At 43.6% G+C, this 17,146-nt stretch overlaps 1 protein-coding gene and 1 long non-coding RNA gene across 2 annotated transcripts in view; one reads left to right on the top strand and one right to left on the bottom strand.

The window, feature by feature from the left end:
* The first annotated feature begins 235 nt into the window (after window positions 1–235).
* Window positions 236–17,146, top strand: part of LOC132402248 (uncharacterized) — a 72,597-nt gene continuing 55,686 nt past the window's right edge. The window contains exon 1 of the long non-coding RNA XR_009514855.1: window positions 236–596. This is a non-coding gene — a long non-coding RNA (uncharacterized LOC132402248). The remainder of the gene's footprint in view (window positions 597–17,146) is intronic.
* Window positions 5,754–17,146, bottom strand: part of sae1 (SUMO1 activating enzyme subunit 1) — a 209,580-nt gene continuing 198,187 nt past the window's right edge. Inside the window, exons 7-9 of the mRNA XM_059985018.1 lie at window positions 14,426–14,570; window positions 10,577–10,646; window positions 5,754–9,961 (exon numbers count right to left, since the gene is read on the bottom strand). Of these exons, the coding sequence (XP_059841001.1) occupies window positions 9,869–9,961; window positions 10,577–10,646; window positions 14,426–14,570 (308 nt within the window). The 3' untranslated portion in view covers window positions 5,754–9,868. The remainder of the gene's footprint in view (window positions 9,962–10,576; window positions 10,647–14,425; window positions 14,571–17,146) is intronic.

Below are 17,146 nucleotides of genomic sequence, written 5' to 3'. Positions count from 1 at the left end.
GGCCCAATGGGCCTACTCTATGCTTAATAAATAAATGTACATTTATTCTTCCAGTAATTTGTAGTTTTAAAATCATTTTGCATCACACTGTACTGCTGCTGCAGAACAACAAATTTCACAACATATGCATGTGATGTGAACCCTGATTCTGCTTCACCACCACAGTGAACTGATTGCACAAGCCTATGGACTGACTCTCAAGGACTCTACAAATCCCACTCTCAGTGTTAGAGATTGGTGTATGGACGCATTGATTGATCGATCGATTGATTTATTGTATTCATGCAGTTTTGCACACTGCTTGCCTGTCAGTCTTTGTGTGTAGGTTTTCTTTGACTCTAATGCATTTGTTTGTTCAACTGTGAATGCCTGCAATAAATGAATCTCAGGTTAGTGTGACATACACAGTACATACTTTGTACTTTGAACTTTTCTGAGGAGCTGCACATGAGTGAGCTAGATTGGCTGGTTGAGTGGTGTTGCTACAACAGCCCTGCATTCAACGTCAGTGAGGCCAAGGAATTGATGTGGACTTCAGGAAGGGGAAGTCGAGGGAACGCGCACCAGTCCTCATCGAGGTGACTCCAGTGGAGAGGGTGAGCAGCTTCAAGTTGTTGGCCATCAGTATCTCAGAGGATAATTATGAAGAGGGCATGTCGGTGACTGTATTCCATTGGGAGTTTGAAGAGGTTTGCTATGTTTAGAAAACTTCTACAGAAGTACCACAGAGAGCATTCTAAATGGTTGCGTCACTGTCTGGCATGTAGGGGCTACTGCGCAGGATTGGGAAAAGCTGCAGAGGGTTGTAAACTCAGCCAGCCCCATCATGGGCGCTAGCCTCCACAGCCTCCAGGACATCTTCAAACCATTGTGCTTAAAAAAAGTGGCAACCTCATTAATGACCCTTTTCACCTAGGATATGCCATTTGCTCATTACTGTCATCAGGGAGGAGGTGCAGGAGTCTGAAGACACCCATTCAGTGTTTCAGGAACAGGTTCTTCCTCTCTGCCATCATATTTCTGAATGGTCCATGAATACTATCTCACTACACTCCACCTGTTATACATACAATATATATATAAAATATACACACTGTGGATTCCAGCTAATTGGGACCAGTACATTTTGGCTTAATTAGGCAGTGGTTCAATTAGCGTAAGCCTCATGGAAATAGTTAAAAAGGTATAAAAAAAGACAAATCATCATCTAACTGAGTAAATGAAATACAGAACCAATTAGAACATTACCAATACTACTATGAAACTGTGTATTAGTTCCTAATAGATATTGACAGGGGGTGTAATGTTGAGGCTTTATAAGGCACTGGTGAGACCTCACTTGGTGTATTGTGAGCAGTTTTGGGCCCCTTGTGCTGACATTGGAGAGGCTTCAAAGGAGGTTCATGAAAATGATTCAGGATTGAACGGTTTGTCATATGAAGAGCATTTGATGGCTCTGGGCCTGTACTCACTGCAGTTCAGAAGAATGAGGGGGTGACCTAACTGAATCCTAATGAATGTTAAAAGGCTTTGATAGCGTGGATGTGGAGAGAATGCTTCCTCTGCTGGGAGAGTTTGGGACTCGAGGACACAACCTCAGAATAGAGGCACATCCTTTTAGAACTGAGAGGAGGAGGAATATTTTTTAGCCAGCAAGTGGTGAATCTGTGGAATTCATTGCCCGCAGGCAGCTGTGGAGGCCAAGTCTTTACATATATTTAAGGCAGACAGAGATGCTTGATTGGTCAGGGTACATGGAGAAAGCAGGAGCTTGCAGCTGAGAGGGAAATGCATCAGCCATCATGAAATGGAGCAGCAACTGAATGAGGGCTGAATGGCTTAATTCTGCTCCTATTTCTTATGGTCAAATTCATCTGCTGTTTTCTTTAGAGTGACTGAAACATAGTGAAGATAATAGACTGCCTTCATACGATGCTTTTGATAATTACATTCTACAAACTCTCATTTTCATTGTAACATTCAGGATGATTGTCGATACCAAATTCTTGTATTTCTGAACTTTCTGAAGTAGTGAAATTATTTCATTTTCACTCTGGCCATTTCTTGCTTCTCCAAACCTGAATGTTTGAAACCACGGTGAGCAATACAGTTCGCAATTGTCTTACTGCTTATTTCTCACAAATTATGTGACAAAAATCACTGCTTTTTGAACACAAACAAATGCAAATGACCCTATTTAAAAACTGAACACTCTATGCGCAGTTCTCATTCTCACTCCATATATCAGAATCAGATTTATCATCACTCAGATATGTCATGAGATTAGTTTATTTGCAGCAGCAGTACAGTACATAAAATTGCTAAAGTACTTTGCAAAGATCTTAGGTACCCTAGCTATATATGTACTTAAGATTTTTACAACCAATATGCAAAAGAAGACAAAAGGATAAATAGTAAGAATGTCAATAATTAATGCTAACTAGTAAATTCCTTGAACGTGAGTTGATTGGTTGTGGAGTCCGTAGTGAAGTTATCCACACTGGTTCAGGAGCCTGATATTTGAGGGGTAATAACTATTCCTGAACCTGGTGGTGTGGGACCTGAGGCTCATTGTGGTGAGTGAAGTTATCCACACTGGTTCATGAGCCTGATTGTTGAGGGGTAATAACAGTTCCTGAACCTGGTGGTGTGGGACCTGAGGCTCATTGTGGGGAGTGAAGTTATCCACACTGGTTCAGGAGCCTGATGGTTGTGGGGTAATAACTGTTCCTGAACCTGATGGTGTGGGATCTGAGGCTCATTGTGGTGAGTGAAGTTATCCACACCGGTTCAGGAGTCTGATGGTTGTGGGGTAATAACTGTTCCTGAACCTGGTGGTGTGGGATCTGAGGCTCATTGTGGTGAGTGAAGTTATCCACACTGGTTCGGGAGCCTGATGGTTGTGGGGTAATAACTGTTCCTGAACCTGATGGTGTGGGACCTGAGGCTCATTGTGGTGAGTGAAGTTATCCACACTGGTTCAGGAGTCTGATGGTTGTGGGGTAATAACTGTTCCTGAACCTAAGACTCCTGTATTTCCTTCCTGATGGCAAACGCGAAAAGAACATTGGATGGATGGATGTAGTCTTGTGGCAACACTCCAAACAGATGCTGTGATACAACTATTTCTAAGTTGAGACTGCTGTGTGCAGCTTGCTCACATCTATGTGAGACCTTCGTGAACCTGATCTGAAATACTGCATAATTTTTTACGCTCTTAAGGACAGACATACTAGAGTTGAGAGGCTGGTCAGTAAAGGATTTCTAAAGTGACGTAACAAGCAATCTGCTGGAATTAAGCAGAGCATGGTGGTGGGGGATGTGGGGAGACAAAAGAGGTTTGGGTGGCAGGGCAGTGTAGCGGTTAGCATAGTGCCTTACAGAGCCAGCCAAGTCTGTAAGGAGTTTGTACATTTTTCCCGTGACCACATAAGTTTCCTCCAGGTGCTCCAGTTTCCTCCCACATTCAAAGGGTGTATGGGCTAGGCTTAGTAAGTCGTGGGCAGGCTATGTTGGCATTGGACAAGAGGAACTACTCTCAGCCAGCTGCTGATGTTTGCATTTCTTTATCTCGAGAGGACTGCGGAAGCTGGCACACATTATTATTCTGTGGGGTTGTGACAGACAAGAAGGAAAATAGCCTGAGGCATAGATTAGATCAGCCATAGTCTTACTGAATGGAGCAGGCAAGTGAGGCAGTACATACGTTACTGCTCCCAATTGTCTCTTTGGTATTTTATAGGTTTTCATAAATACTTTTGTATTTCTTTACTCTCCTGTAAATGCACACAAGAAAGTGAATCTCAAGGTAGAATATGATGTGATATACATACCTCACGGTGGCATGGTAGTGTAGTGGTTAGCACTTGACAGTGCAAGTGACCAGGGTTCAACTCCCGCGGCTGCCTGCAAGAGAATGCTGGGCGGTAAGGCTCGAAAGGCTGTTCCATGCTGTATCTCAATAAATAAAATTTCTGGGCAGCTTATCAAGGAAAAGGAAAACTCTGATCTCTAGCTTCTGGCTATATCATTGTTCATTTCCTAATGCATGCATGCATTTCTAAATGACAATAAACGAGGACTGAGTGTCCTCATAATCTAATAATCCACTTATGGGGAAGGCTTGGGGAGTAAACCCCAAGGAAAATTCTGGAGCAGGAATCCCTCAGGCAGTCCTACCTTGAGATTAATGCTGACCGGCAACTTCTGCAACACGACTGGTGCCAAACTGCATCGGTCCATGCCGTAACTCTGGATTCATCAGCTGTGTGGAGAGGGGGAGCTTGCTACACGGGCAACAGCTTGACCTCCATATCGTATTGCCCTGCCTTATGTATTGTAGACAGCTAGGACGCAATATCCATGGTCAACCCTGACCAATGGAGGGCCTCCAATATGTACTTGGATAATAAATATAATTTCAACTTTGAATTTCTTAGTTTTTAACACTAAGTTCCGTGCAGCAAGTCGATTGTAAGGGAAACACACAATTAAATAGCTGTAGTAGGAGGAATCTGATAGGAGAGGAGATGGAATGATGAATAAAAGGGAAGAGAGACCACAGCCACTTGTGATTATCATAACTTAATAATTTCGCTTCACTCTCTTCTCAGTGCGAGGTTGATATGTTTTGTCTTGGTTGGGTTGGACTGATTTTCTGCACAAGCTCTCTTGAAATCACTAAGGGAAAGATAAAGCGAGTTAAGCACAGACAGTCACTCCAGCATGACCCAACCTTGTTGTTCAACCAAATAGAGACAAGAGGTGTTTTTTTACGAAAAAGGTCAACTTTATTTATAGAACGAACACTTGCCTGCAAAATTACAAAACTTTTAAGAAACTCAGTAAAATTTAGTCGAGTCTGCAAGATTATAATTGAATTTAAAAACCAGATTGAAGGAATAACGTGTAGGGTTTGAACAGAGAAGAACTGAGCATCATTTTGGGAAAAATCACTTTGTGTTCATCTTTAAACTGTGGAAGGCAGTCACTGTAACATAACGATTCCTTATAATGGTTCTGTGCATTTTCCAGCTCCAAAGTGAAAGAATGTAAACTCTGTATTTAGCAACCAGTGAAATGAATAAATGGGAACTTACAAACATTGCTCCCCCTTCTCTTCTTCTATTGGCCACTCTGGTTCCCTCTCCTCCTCACCTGCTGATCACATCTGCCTGGTCCCCTTCTCCTTCCCTCTCTCTCATGGTCGACTCTCCTACCAGATTCCTTCATCTCCAGCCCTTTACCTCATCCAACCATCACCTCTCAGCTTCTCACAACATCACACCCCCCACCGTCACTTGGTCTCACCAGCCAGCTTGTACTCCTTCCCCTCCCCCAACTTCTTAACCTAGCTTCTTCCCCCTAATTCTCCAGTCTTCATGAAGGGTCTCAGCCTGAAACGTTTACTCTGTTCCTTGGTTAATAGAAGGGGTCCATGGCATAAAAAAGGCTGGGAATGCCTGTCGTAGGAATGCATCATCCATCGCCAGAGCTGCTTACTACCCAGGCCATGCTCTCTTCTGACTGCTGCCATCAGGTAGAAGGTACATGAGCCTCAGGACTTGTACCACCAGATTCAGTTACTACCCCTCAAACATCTGGCTCATGAACAAAAGGGGATAGATATCTACACTCAGATATTGAGATGTTCACTTGCCCATCCATTGCGATGCTCCCACAACCAAAGATCGCACTTTAAGGATCCTTTACATTGTTATCTCATGTTCCCATTATTTATTGCTGTTTATTTATATTTGCATTTGCACAGTTTGTTGTCTTCTGCACTCTGGTTGATCTTTCATTGATCCTGTAATAGCAACTATTCTATAGATTTGCTCAGTATGCCCACAGGAAAATGAATCTCACGGTTGTATGTGGTGATATATATGTACTCTGATAATAACATTTACTTTGAACTTTGCCTGAGAATTATGTTATTGGGAAAAAGTCTAACACAATGTTCTTAGAGAATCACTCTTTAAATTGAAGTTTAATGCAGCTATAAAGATAGCTGGGATGACGTTCACTGTGGTATCCCAGAATAAGATAATTTCCAAGATTTCTCTTTTTAAAATAAGTAACAAAATAATTCAACCATTGTGTGGTATTGGCACCAAACAACCATATGATCACACAGTAAAACACTATTTATGCTGAAATGATTTCAGCCAGGTTTTGACAGGAATATCAGAGATAACTGGAGTGAGTGACAGAGTTCTTTCCAACTCGCACATCGCTTGTTCAATGATAATTACATAACTGTTCGTCTGGCACTGAAGGTTGTCTTAACAGTAAAGTAAGATGCTGGCCCTAATTCCTGCCAGTCTTTTATCTCCATTAGGATTTCCCAAGGCTAATGCATCTCTGAATTAACAAACTACTTACACTGGACAACAATGATTTTGCTTGTTCTTCTCATTTACTGTATTAGAACTACTACTTATTTGAATTCCAGTCCTTATATTCCACCCATATATTGCAGAATCCTGACTTCAATCAGTTCAGCAGAGGAAGAATTTCCTGAACTGCCCCTGAAAATCCAATCCATTCATTAAGACCAAATGAATGTAGCTTTTGCCAGAAACTACGGATAACTCCCTTCTCTGCAAAGTCAGTGGCTCTTGTGTTACAGCTGGCATCCTCCGGTAAAGAATGCTTTTCTGGTTGGCTGCCAGTGACTGGTGGTGTTCCGCAGGGGTCCGTGTTGGGACTGATTCTTTTTACCTTGTACGACGACAATTTGGATGATGGAATTAATGGTTTTGTTGCAAAATTTGCGGACAATACAAAGATGGGTGGAGAGACAGGTAGTGTGAGGAAGCAGGGTGGCTGCAGAAGGACTTCAACAGATTAGAAGAATGGGCAAAGAGGTGGCAGACGAAATATGTGTCGGGAAGTGTACGATCATGCATCTTGGTAGAAGGAACAAAAGCACAAACTATTTTCTAAATGGGGAGAAAATGTAAAACAACTGAGGTGCACAGGAATTTGGGAGTGTTTGTGCAGGAGTCCCTAGAGGTAAATTTGCAGGCTGAGTCAGTTTTGAGCAAGGCAAATGCATTATTAGCGTTAATTTTAGAATATTTAGAATATAAAAGCAAGCAGGTAATGCTGAGGCTTTAGAAGGCACTGGAGAGGACTCACTTGGAGTACTGTGAGCAGTTTTGGGCACCTTATTTAAGAAAGGATGTGTTGACATTGGAGAGGGTTCAGAGGAGGTTCGCGAGAACAATTCTGGAAATGAAAGAGTTATCATATGACCAGCAACTGAAGGCTCTGGGCCTGTACTCACTGGAATTTAGAAGAATGGGGGGGCGGGGAGGATCTCATTGAATCCTGTTAAATGCTGACAGGCCTAGAGTGGATGTGAAGAGGATGTTACCTTTGGTGGGGAAGTCTAAGACCAGAGGCCACAGCCTCAAAATAGAGGGAGATCTATTTAGAACATAGATGAGGAGAAATTTCTTTAGCCCTATGGTTGTGAGTCTGTGCTGTGGAGGCCCCGTCATTTGGTGCATTTAAGACAGAGATTGATAGGTTCTTGATTAGCTAGGGTGTGAGAAGTTACAGGGAGAAGGCAGGAGATTGGTGTTGAGAGGGATAATAAATCAACCATGATGGAGTGGCAGACAGACTCGATGGGTTGAACAGCCTAACTCTGCCCCTGTCTTATGGAAACCAGATGTACCATGGCCATATCATCATATGGCAGATTACTCACCCATTAACTCATGTTCCTTGTCTCCAAAACACCCACTACCTTCTCACTCACTGTCTCTAACCTCTTCCAGCACCATGGAAATATCTACATTCCTCCAACTGTAGACCATTTCAAACCAACGCTTTCCATAGCTTAAACGACAGAACTGCCGATGCTTGTTCAGCGGAATGACGAAGAAAAAGACTGCCTTGAATTTCCATCACAAATATCACGTCTCGTTCAGAAAGTCCCAATGCATTAACTGTAATATAGGAAGCAGCCAGCTGACCTGTAGCAAGCTTCCACAGACTCTAACTCTTTTGTTTTGAAACAGTAACCACGGCATCTTTTTAAACGTACAATAAACAAACATCGGAAAAGCCAACAGTGCAGCACAGTACACACCAGTGTGAGGTGCTGCACTTTGGAAGGACTAACCAGGGTAGGACTTACACAGTGAATGGTAGGGCACCAAGGAGTCTGGTAGAACAGAGATACCTGGGAGTACAGATCCATATTCCTTGGAAGTGGTATTAAGGTAGATATGGCATGCATAAGTCAAAATATTGAGTACAGGAGTTGGGATGCTATGTTGAAGTTGTATAGAACACAAGAAAGTCTGCAGATGCTGTAAATTCAAAGCAACACTCATAAATTGCCGGAGGAACTCAGCAGGTCAGGCAGCGTCTATGGAAATGAATAAACGGTCAACTTTTCAGGCTGAGGCCCTTCTTCAGGACTGAGTTCCTCCAGCATTTTGTGTGTGTTGGAGTACTGTGTGCGGTGGAAGATTTAAGATAAGTTTGGATAGGAACATGGATGGAAGGCATATGGAGGGCTATTGTCCTGGTACAGGTTAATCGGACTAGGCACAGTAACAGTTCAGCACAGACTGGATGGGGCAAAGGACCTGTTTCTGGACTGTTGTGCTCCATGACTTTATGACCACCCTGAGAATGCAGTCTATATATTTGCAGTTGAGTCTCCGGAATGGCACTTGACCCAACAACCTGGCTATGAAGTGGAATGCAAGGCTGAAGAAGTTGTATCTAACACTAATTACAGATGGAAAATGACACTCTTGAGAGTTGAAGCCCATCGGACCCTCACAGCCTCCAGCTGATCTCTTGCTCACTGATACCTCGGTACCTAAGGAGTGACAGAGGTCTGGTAACCTTCACATGTCTGCTCTTTAGAGCAGGTAATTAATAAAAAACAGCCAAGTGCCAGAGAGTGGAGCATGGTCCAGGAAAGAATGCAGACACTACAGAGGAGAGGGAAAGGCAAAAGGTGAGATGTGGAGTGATACTATAGCTCAATATTAATCAACCTCCTCAAAGAGGACCACAACCATGTCATGGTTTGGAGGCTTGCGTACCACAATGACCTGGAGAGCTAAGCTAGTTGGAGTTTGGGCTTTATGCTTTGGCTTTTGGTAGGGTTACCCATGCCAAACAGGTCAGACTAAGTGTGGTCCACCGGTCCTCCAGGGTTCAGCTCGGGGCTACCAGCCCACGTTGGTCAAATAAAATTGTCGCAAAAACAGCAATGAAGAATCCTTTTACATCTGAGTCTGACGGTATTCCTGAGCCTCCACCTGGGACTTTCCTGGCTCATGCCCTAAACGCTAGCGGCGTAACTGGCATTGACGTGTGAGTATTAATTAACCAAAGACATTCTCATTGGTCTCCAGCTTGAATGGTGATTGAGCTGTTAACCTTTCATGGTGTAGCTTGTCAGCTGCAGTATAACTTCAGGGATGTGGATTCTCTGGCCTGGATATCATGGGTTGGTTGGGGGATGTTGGGGGCCTGCGCAAGAACACATCTGCTTATAGCATCGCTTGATACTGAAGTCTGAGCCAAAGCAATTTGAGGGAACAAGAACAACACAGATGCTTAGAACCAGATCTATTTTGGACACAGAATGGCTGCGATTTCACTGCACGTGAAAGGAATCTTACTTATTTGTAATTTGGTGATTACTTCAGCAGAGCTTTAGAATTGTGCCTGTGTTCAATTTCTCCAAATAATTTCACTTTGTTTTTTTAATGGTAACTTTGCTTGGGAGTTCAACATATTGCTGTTTGCTGGATATTCTGGTTATCGGCTGTGAAGACTGTGCGTCTATGACACCCTAAAAATGTCCGATCTTCCTCAATTTTCCTTACTTGGGCCCGATGCAGTCCACAATTCCATTACTTTTGAGTCCGTCAAAGAAGAAGAAGTTGTTGTGAGGTGGGTCTCGCTGAGACAAGGCCTGTAAAGAACACACATTCACCATGAGCCATTTCCCTGTGGTTTCGTACCTGCCATAACCCTCCCATTCCTAACTCTAGAACTCACACTTGGAACACTGTGTTCGGTTTTGGTTCATTATAGGAAGGATGTGGAAGCTTTAGAGAGGGTGCAAAGGAGATTTACCAGGAGGCTGCCTGAATTAGACAGCAAGCCTTGTGAGGATCGGCTGAGCGAGCTAATTCTCTAAACTAAAAAGAAATGTGGAGGGTAATGGACCAAATACTGGGTGCTGGGACTAATAAAGAAGGATTTCCAATAGTCAGCGTGGATGAATTGGGCTGAATAAGATGTGTGATCCTATGATTCTAGCAGGCAGCATATATTGTGAGAAAGTATACAGCTAGTATAGTAGGCTTCAAGTACTTGAAGAGGGAAAACCAGAGATGTGAGAGGACCTCTTCTTTGGTGTACAGCAGAGAAACAGACTATTTCAGACAGAAATTCAATTCTGTTTGTGCCCTACGTGACCTTCCCCACCTGCATACAATAGTGACCATCTGTGTCTGTACTTGGCACAACCTGAGTCCTGAATTTATTAGTTGCTTATTGACGAGTAGTTTACTGTCTGACATACCTTTACAATTTCCTGGCTGAGCACTCCACCCACAACAGCACACACGGGTGCCAATTCTGAGAAACATGAGCTGGGGGAATCAGACGTAAAGCTTTAGAATATTAGCACAGCATTATTTGACTGCATATCAGCTAAAATATTCTTTTTATTATGACAAAAAAAAAGCACTTCATTTTTCTTCAACTGTGACAAACCAACAAGCTCTTGGAATAAGAGAAGATTAAAAGTTTGGCTGAATTGTGTCACAAAAGCAAGGATGTAATGTTGAGGGTTTATAAAACACTGGTGATGCCACACTTGGTGTAACGTGAGCAGTTTTAGGCCCCGTATCTAAGAAAGTAGTTGCTGACATTGGAGAGGGTTTAAGGGAGGTTCACAAGAATGATTCCAGGATAGAAAGGCTTGCCATATGAGAGCATTTGATGCCAATGGGCCTCTACTCACTAGAGTTCTGAAGAACAAGGGATGAACTCATTGAAATCCATCGAATACTGAAAGACCTTCATTGAGTGGATGTGGAGAGTCTGTTTCCTATGGTGTGAGAGTTAAGGCCCAAAGGATACAGCCTTAGAATAGAGGGATGTCCTTATAGAATGGAGATGAGGAGTAATTTCTTTAGCCAGAGCGTGGCAAATCTGTGGGATTTGTTGACACAGACGGCTGTGGAGGTCAAGTCTTAATGTATACTTAAGGCAGAGGTTGATAGATTCTTGATGGGATACAGGGAGAAGGCAGGAGATTGGGGCTGAGAGGAAAAAATTGATCAGTCATGCTAAACTGGTGGAGTAGATTCGATGGGCCAAACAGCCTGCTTCTGCTCCTATAGCTTACGTTCTTATGACAACAACCTCTCACTCAATGTCAGCAAGACCAAGGAACTGATTGTAAACTTCAGGAGAAGGAAACCAGAGGTCCATAAGCCAGTCCTAACTGGGGGATCAGAGGCAGAGAGAGTCAGCAACTTTAAATTCCACGGTGTTGCTATTTCAGAGGACATGTCCTGGGTCCAGCACGTAAGTGCAGTTGTGAAGAAAGGTGCTAAGGGCAGCCTGCAGGTGTCACCATGCTCCCAGCTCAATGTGACATGCCCACAACTCGCTAACCCCAACCACACATCTTTGGAATGTGGGAGGAAACCAGAGCGCCTGAAGGAAACCCACGTAGTCATGGGGGACGATGTACAAACTCCTTTCAGACAACTGCAGCAGTTGAACGCCGCTGTAAAGCATTACACTTTTAGATTCAAATGGTTCAATTTAATATCAGAGAATGCACAGTATACAGCCTGAAATTCTTACTCTCCACAGACATCCCCAAAACAAGAAACCCCATAGAATGAACGATAGTAACATTAGAACCCCAAAGCCCCTCCCCTTCCCACACACACAAGCAGCAGCAGAAGCATTGACACCCATCTTCCCCCAAGGGGATCAGAAATTATCTATCATTCATCATACTTGAGCTGCACTCCAACAGCTTGTTGCTTTGTCACAGCTGACCTATATGCAGCACACACAATACTACAGTGGCCTACAGTGCTCCTTAAGGTTATTATAGCCGGGGTTGGTAATGGAGATGAGCTTCCACTACCTATTCAATTTTTCCAATGGCACGTGTCTCAAATAGCTTCTGAAGACCAAGTCCAACTCCTGGTCTTCACGTCTGGCTTAGCTACTAAGCCCAGCGGAACCGTTTCTACTGACAGCAGGAGGGGCAAAGAGGGATTACTGGTGACTTAAAACCAGCCACTTCGGGCAGATGGGGCTAATCAGCCGTGGTTGGCAGCTCATCTAGAAGGAAAACTCTTGATCTCAAACCTCTGCTGCCTTGTGGTTATACCCACTCATGGGGAAGGCTTCGGGGAGTAAACCCTAGAGGGCGAAATCTGGAGTTGGAGTCCCTAAGGCAGCCCTACGTTGTGTTCAACACTGACTGGCAACTGATGTGATGCCGCTGGTGACAAACTGTACCGGTTGGTCTCTGCCGTTCCTTTGGGCTCATCACATGCGTGGAGAGGGGAAGCTTGCTACATGGGCAACAGCTTGCTCTCCGTATCGTACTGCCCTGGCCTAAGTATCTAGACAGCTAGGACCCAATATCATGATCAACCCTGAGCAACAGAGGCCTCAGACAACAGTGCTATGCAGGAGCAACAGGTTGAACCAGAAGTGGATGGGCTACACCAGCAGAAGACCACACCGGGTTCCACTCCTGTACCTAATAACATGGTCACCGAGTGCATACCTGAAATATGATTTCTCTTTCATTTATTCTTGCTGATTGCCCAGAGATGGTTTACCAAGATGCTGCCCAGATTAGAGAACATGTCTTATGGGGGTCGGTTGAGTGAACTAAGGCTTTTCTTTTGGAGCTTAGGAGGATGAGAAGTGACTTGATAGAAGTGTATATGATAATAAGGCATAGCTCAAGTGGACAGCAAAAGAGTTTATCCCAGGGTGGAAATGGCATAATTTTAAGGCAATTGGAGAAAAGTATAGGGGTTGTCACAGATAGTTTGCATCTTACACAGAGAATGCGAGTGCATGGAACACCCTGCTAGGGGTTAGGGAGATATGCTAGGAGCAGTTTAGGAACTCCTAGAAAGGCACATGGATAGAAGAATGGAGGTCTATGTAAGAGGGAAGGGTAGATTGATATTAGATCACTGCTGTCTATAAGGAGTTTGTATGTTCTCTCCATGACCACCTGGGCTTCCTCTAGGTGCTCCAGTTTCTTCCCTCATTCCAAAGATGTACCGGTTGGCAGGTTAACTGGTCATTGTGATTATCCCATGATTAGTCCAGGATTAAATTGGGGGATTGCTGGGTGGCACCGCTTGAAGGGCTGGAAGATCCTATTTCGTGCTGTATCTCAATAAATAATGCCCTTACGAATCAAGAACCACTTTAAGTATACCCTATGTCTTGGCTTTCACAGCCATCTGTGGCAATGAATTCCATATATTCAGCACCCTCTGGCTAAAGAAGTTCCTCTTCGTCTCTGTTCTAAAGATACGTCCCTCTATCCTGAGGCTGTGTCCTCTGGTCCTAGACTCTCCCACCACAGGAAACATCCTCTCCACATCCACTCTATCTGTGTCCTCTTGTCCTAGACTCTCCCACTATAGGAAACATCCTCTCTACATCCACTCTATCTGTGTCCTCTGGTCCTAGACTCTCCCACTATAAGAAACATCCTTTCCACATCCACTCTATCTAAGCCTTTCAAAATTCTGTAGGTTTCAATGAGATCCCCTTCCCATTTCAATTTTGAAACTCCGGCGTGTACAGGCCTTCAGCCATCAAATGCTCCCTCATACATTGACCCTTTCATTCCCAGGATCATTCCTGTGAACCTTTTCTGAACCCTCTCGTGCACTGGCTTTACTTGAAACTCATACTACAGTTGGAGTGAGAGATCAACTGGTGTCCCTTTAGGTCTTTAGGTCTCTGCAGGTCTTTTCATTTCTGAAATCATTGCCCATTCTTCGTGTCTGCTCTTTCCTTGAATTATACAGACAGAGGGTTCTGCACCTGGTCTCTTCTTGATTGAAGGCAGAAAATGGAAGACACTTCAGGGGAGAGAAGCAAGTAACATTTTGCACATCATTTCTCTCCAGGAGCTGTATGGTATTTTAAAAAGTCAGCACATCATTGTGAACCTAAGGGCCTGTACAGTGCTGTAATGTTCTCTCCGTCACTATAGAAGACGTACCTATGCTATAACAGTCAGCATGAGACAATGGGAGAAGCATGAAGAAAAATGGACACAGAATACTTCCTCCTTGTCAAGGTTTCTACTGTACTTGAGCACTAAGCTCCTGGGCAGAGCACAGGAAATCCAACTTACCTGATGAACTCGTCTGCAATTAGGTCACTCTTCACCCCCAACGAATCCAGCACATCGCTCCTCAGTTGCAGCAGCAGTTCTGAATCATCTCCATAGCTGTCAGGTGATGGATCGCGGGCCTTCACATTCCGGAACTTCAATAGAACTGCCAGAGAAAGGAGCAATCGATGAGCACTGTGCAGAAAGTAACCATCATCCATCATCAAGGACCTCCAGCATCCAGGCCATGCTGTTCCCATCAGGAGCCATAGGTCCCACACCACCAGGTTCAGGAACAGTTATTACCCCACAACCATCATCCTACTGATCCAGTGTGGATAACTTCACTCACCACAATGAGCCTCAGGTCCCACACCACCAGGTTCAGGAACAGTTATTACCCCACAACCATCAGGCTTCTGAACCAGTGTGGATAACTTCACTCACCACAATGAGCCTCAGGTCCCACACCACCAGGTTCAGGAACAGTTATCACCCCACAACCATCAGGCTCCTGAACCGGTGAGGATAACTTCACTCACCTCAGCTCTGAATTGATTCCACAACCTACAAGGCCACAGGGACTCTTCTCGCTACTACCACCGGACAGAAGGTACAGCAGTCTGATCACTGAACACAGCCTATGGATTCACTTTCAAGGACACTACAACTCACATTCGCAACATTATTGATTCAGTCCTGAAGAAGGGTCTTAGTCCGAAATGTTGACCGTTCACACATTTCCACGGACACTGCCTGACCTGCTGAGCTTGTGTGTACAGCAGACTATCTTGTGTATATTATTTATTTATTACTATTATTATTTGTTTCTCAGTCTTCCTTTATAGCTTTTCATTTATGCTATTGTACTTCCTTGCTTTACTGTGAATGACTGTAAGAAAATGAATACTTGGGTAGTATTTGGTGACATATACATATTTTGATAATAAATTAATTTTGAACCTTTCAATGTTTCTATATCCAACTGTTTGTAAACTTTCAGCAGTGTGTAGTGTGCATAGCCCTATATTTCTGTGTTTTCTTTATGTGCACGTGTTATGGCAAGCTCAGACTGAACTTTTCCACTCTTATCAGGAGACCCCCTTATCTGACCAGCTTAGGGTGAGTTGTTGTATGTATATAGGGAGAAGGTCTTTCTTAGTTTATTTTACTTGCTCTTACATCCTGATGAGCAGTGAAGGAAATGGCCATTCTGTGTATGGAACCTCCAATGTGCAGAGGGTTACAGGCTCAGCCAGCTCCATCACAGGCACAACCCTCCCTGCCATCAGGAACATCTTCAGGAGGTGGTGCCTCACTAAGGACCCTCATCATTGAGGCATATCCTCTTCTCATTACTACCTTCAGGGATGAGGTACAGGAGGCTGAAGACTCACACTTGACACTTTGGGATAGAGAATATCTCTTTCCCATTGTTGAAATGCCTAATACCTGAGGGCATGCATTGAAAGTAAGAGAGGGTAGGGTCAAATGGGATGTGAAGGTACAACGTCCTCTTTATCTATCCTACTTGTAATCTCCTCAAAGAATTCTAATAGGTTCATCAGACAAGATTTTCCCTTAAGAAAACCATGTTGACTTTGTCCTATCTTGTCTTGTGCCACCAAATACTCCAGAACCTCATCCTCAACAATTGACTCCAACATCTTCCCAACCACTGAGGTCAGGCTAACTGCTCTATAATTTCTGCTGCCTTCCTCCTTCCTTAAGAGTGTAGCAACATTCACAATTTTCTAGTCCTTTGGCACCATATTGGAGTCCAATGATTCTTGAAAGATCATTATTAATGTTTCTACAATGTCTACTACTACCTCTTTCAGAACCCTACAGTGCAGTTCATCTGTTACCCTTATGACTTTAAGCTTTTTGAGCATTTTCTCCCTTATAATAGTAAATGCACTCACTTTTCTTCCCTCCGACCCTTCAACATCTGGTACACTGCTAGTGTCTTCCAGTTAAAACTGAGGCAAAATACTCATTTAGTTCATCTGCAATCTCCTTCTCCCCCATTATTATTTCTCTGACCTCATTTTCTAGTGATCCCATATGCACTCTCATCTTTTATTTTCAGAGACATTTGGATAGGCACATGGATATAAGGAAAACAGAGGGATATGGACATTGTGTGGGTAGGAAGGATTAGGTGTTGGGTCCTCTCCTCTCACACTCTGACTCATCTCTCTCTTTTTTCTTATGCTCTGCTGAAGGGTCTCAGCCTGAAACTCTTTTCCATAGATGCGGCATGGCCTGCTGAGTTCCTCAAGCATTTTGCGTGTGTTGCCTAGTTTTTCAGTGTTTTGATTTGCTTTTTAGCTAGTTGGAAAAATGCTTGAAGCTGTTATTAAAGAAGAACTAGTGAGGCATCTGGAAAGAAATGGATCCATCAGGTAGATGCAGCCTGGATTCAGCAAAGACAGGTCCTGTTTGACAAACTTTCTGGAGTTCAAGGATATAACGAGTGCAGTGGATAGAGGGGAACAGATAGACGTTATTTACTTGGATTTCCAGAAAATATTCGATAAGGTACCTCATGAAAGACTTATCCATAAGGATGCATAGAGTTGGGGGTGATGTATTAGCATTGAAAGAGGATTGGTTAAATAATAGAAAGCAGAGAGTTGGGATACATGGGTGTTACTCTGGTTAACAATCATGGTGAGCATTGTGCTGCAGGGGTCAGTGCTGAGCCCGCAATTGTTCACGATATACATTAACAATTTG

Source organism: Hypanus sabinus, chromosome 11 (assembly GCF_030144855.1).
Source record: "Hypanus sabinus isolate sHypSab1 chromosome 11, sHypSab1.hap1, whole genome shotgun sequence".
NCBI lineage: Eukaryota > Metazoa > Chordata > Chondrichthyes > Myliobatiformes > Dasyatidae > Hypanus > Hypanus sabinus.
The sequence above is the reverse complement of the archived record's forward strand: the minus strand, read 5'-3'. Positions and strand labels throughout refer to the sequence as shown.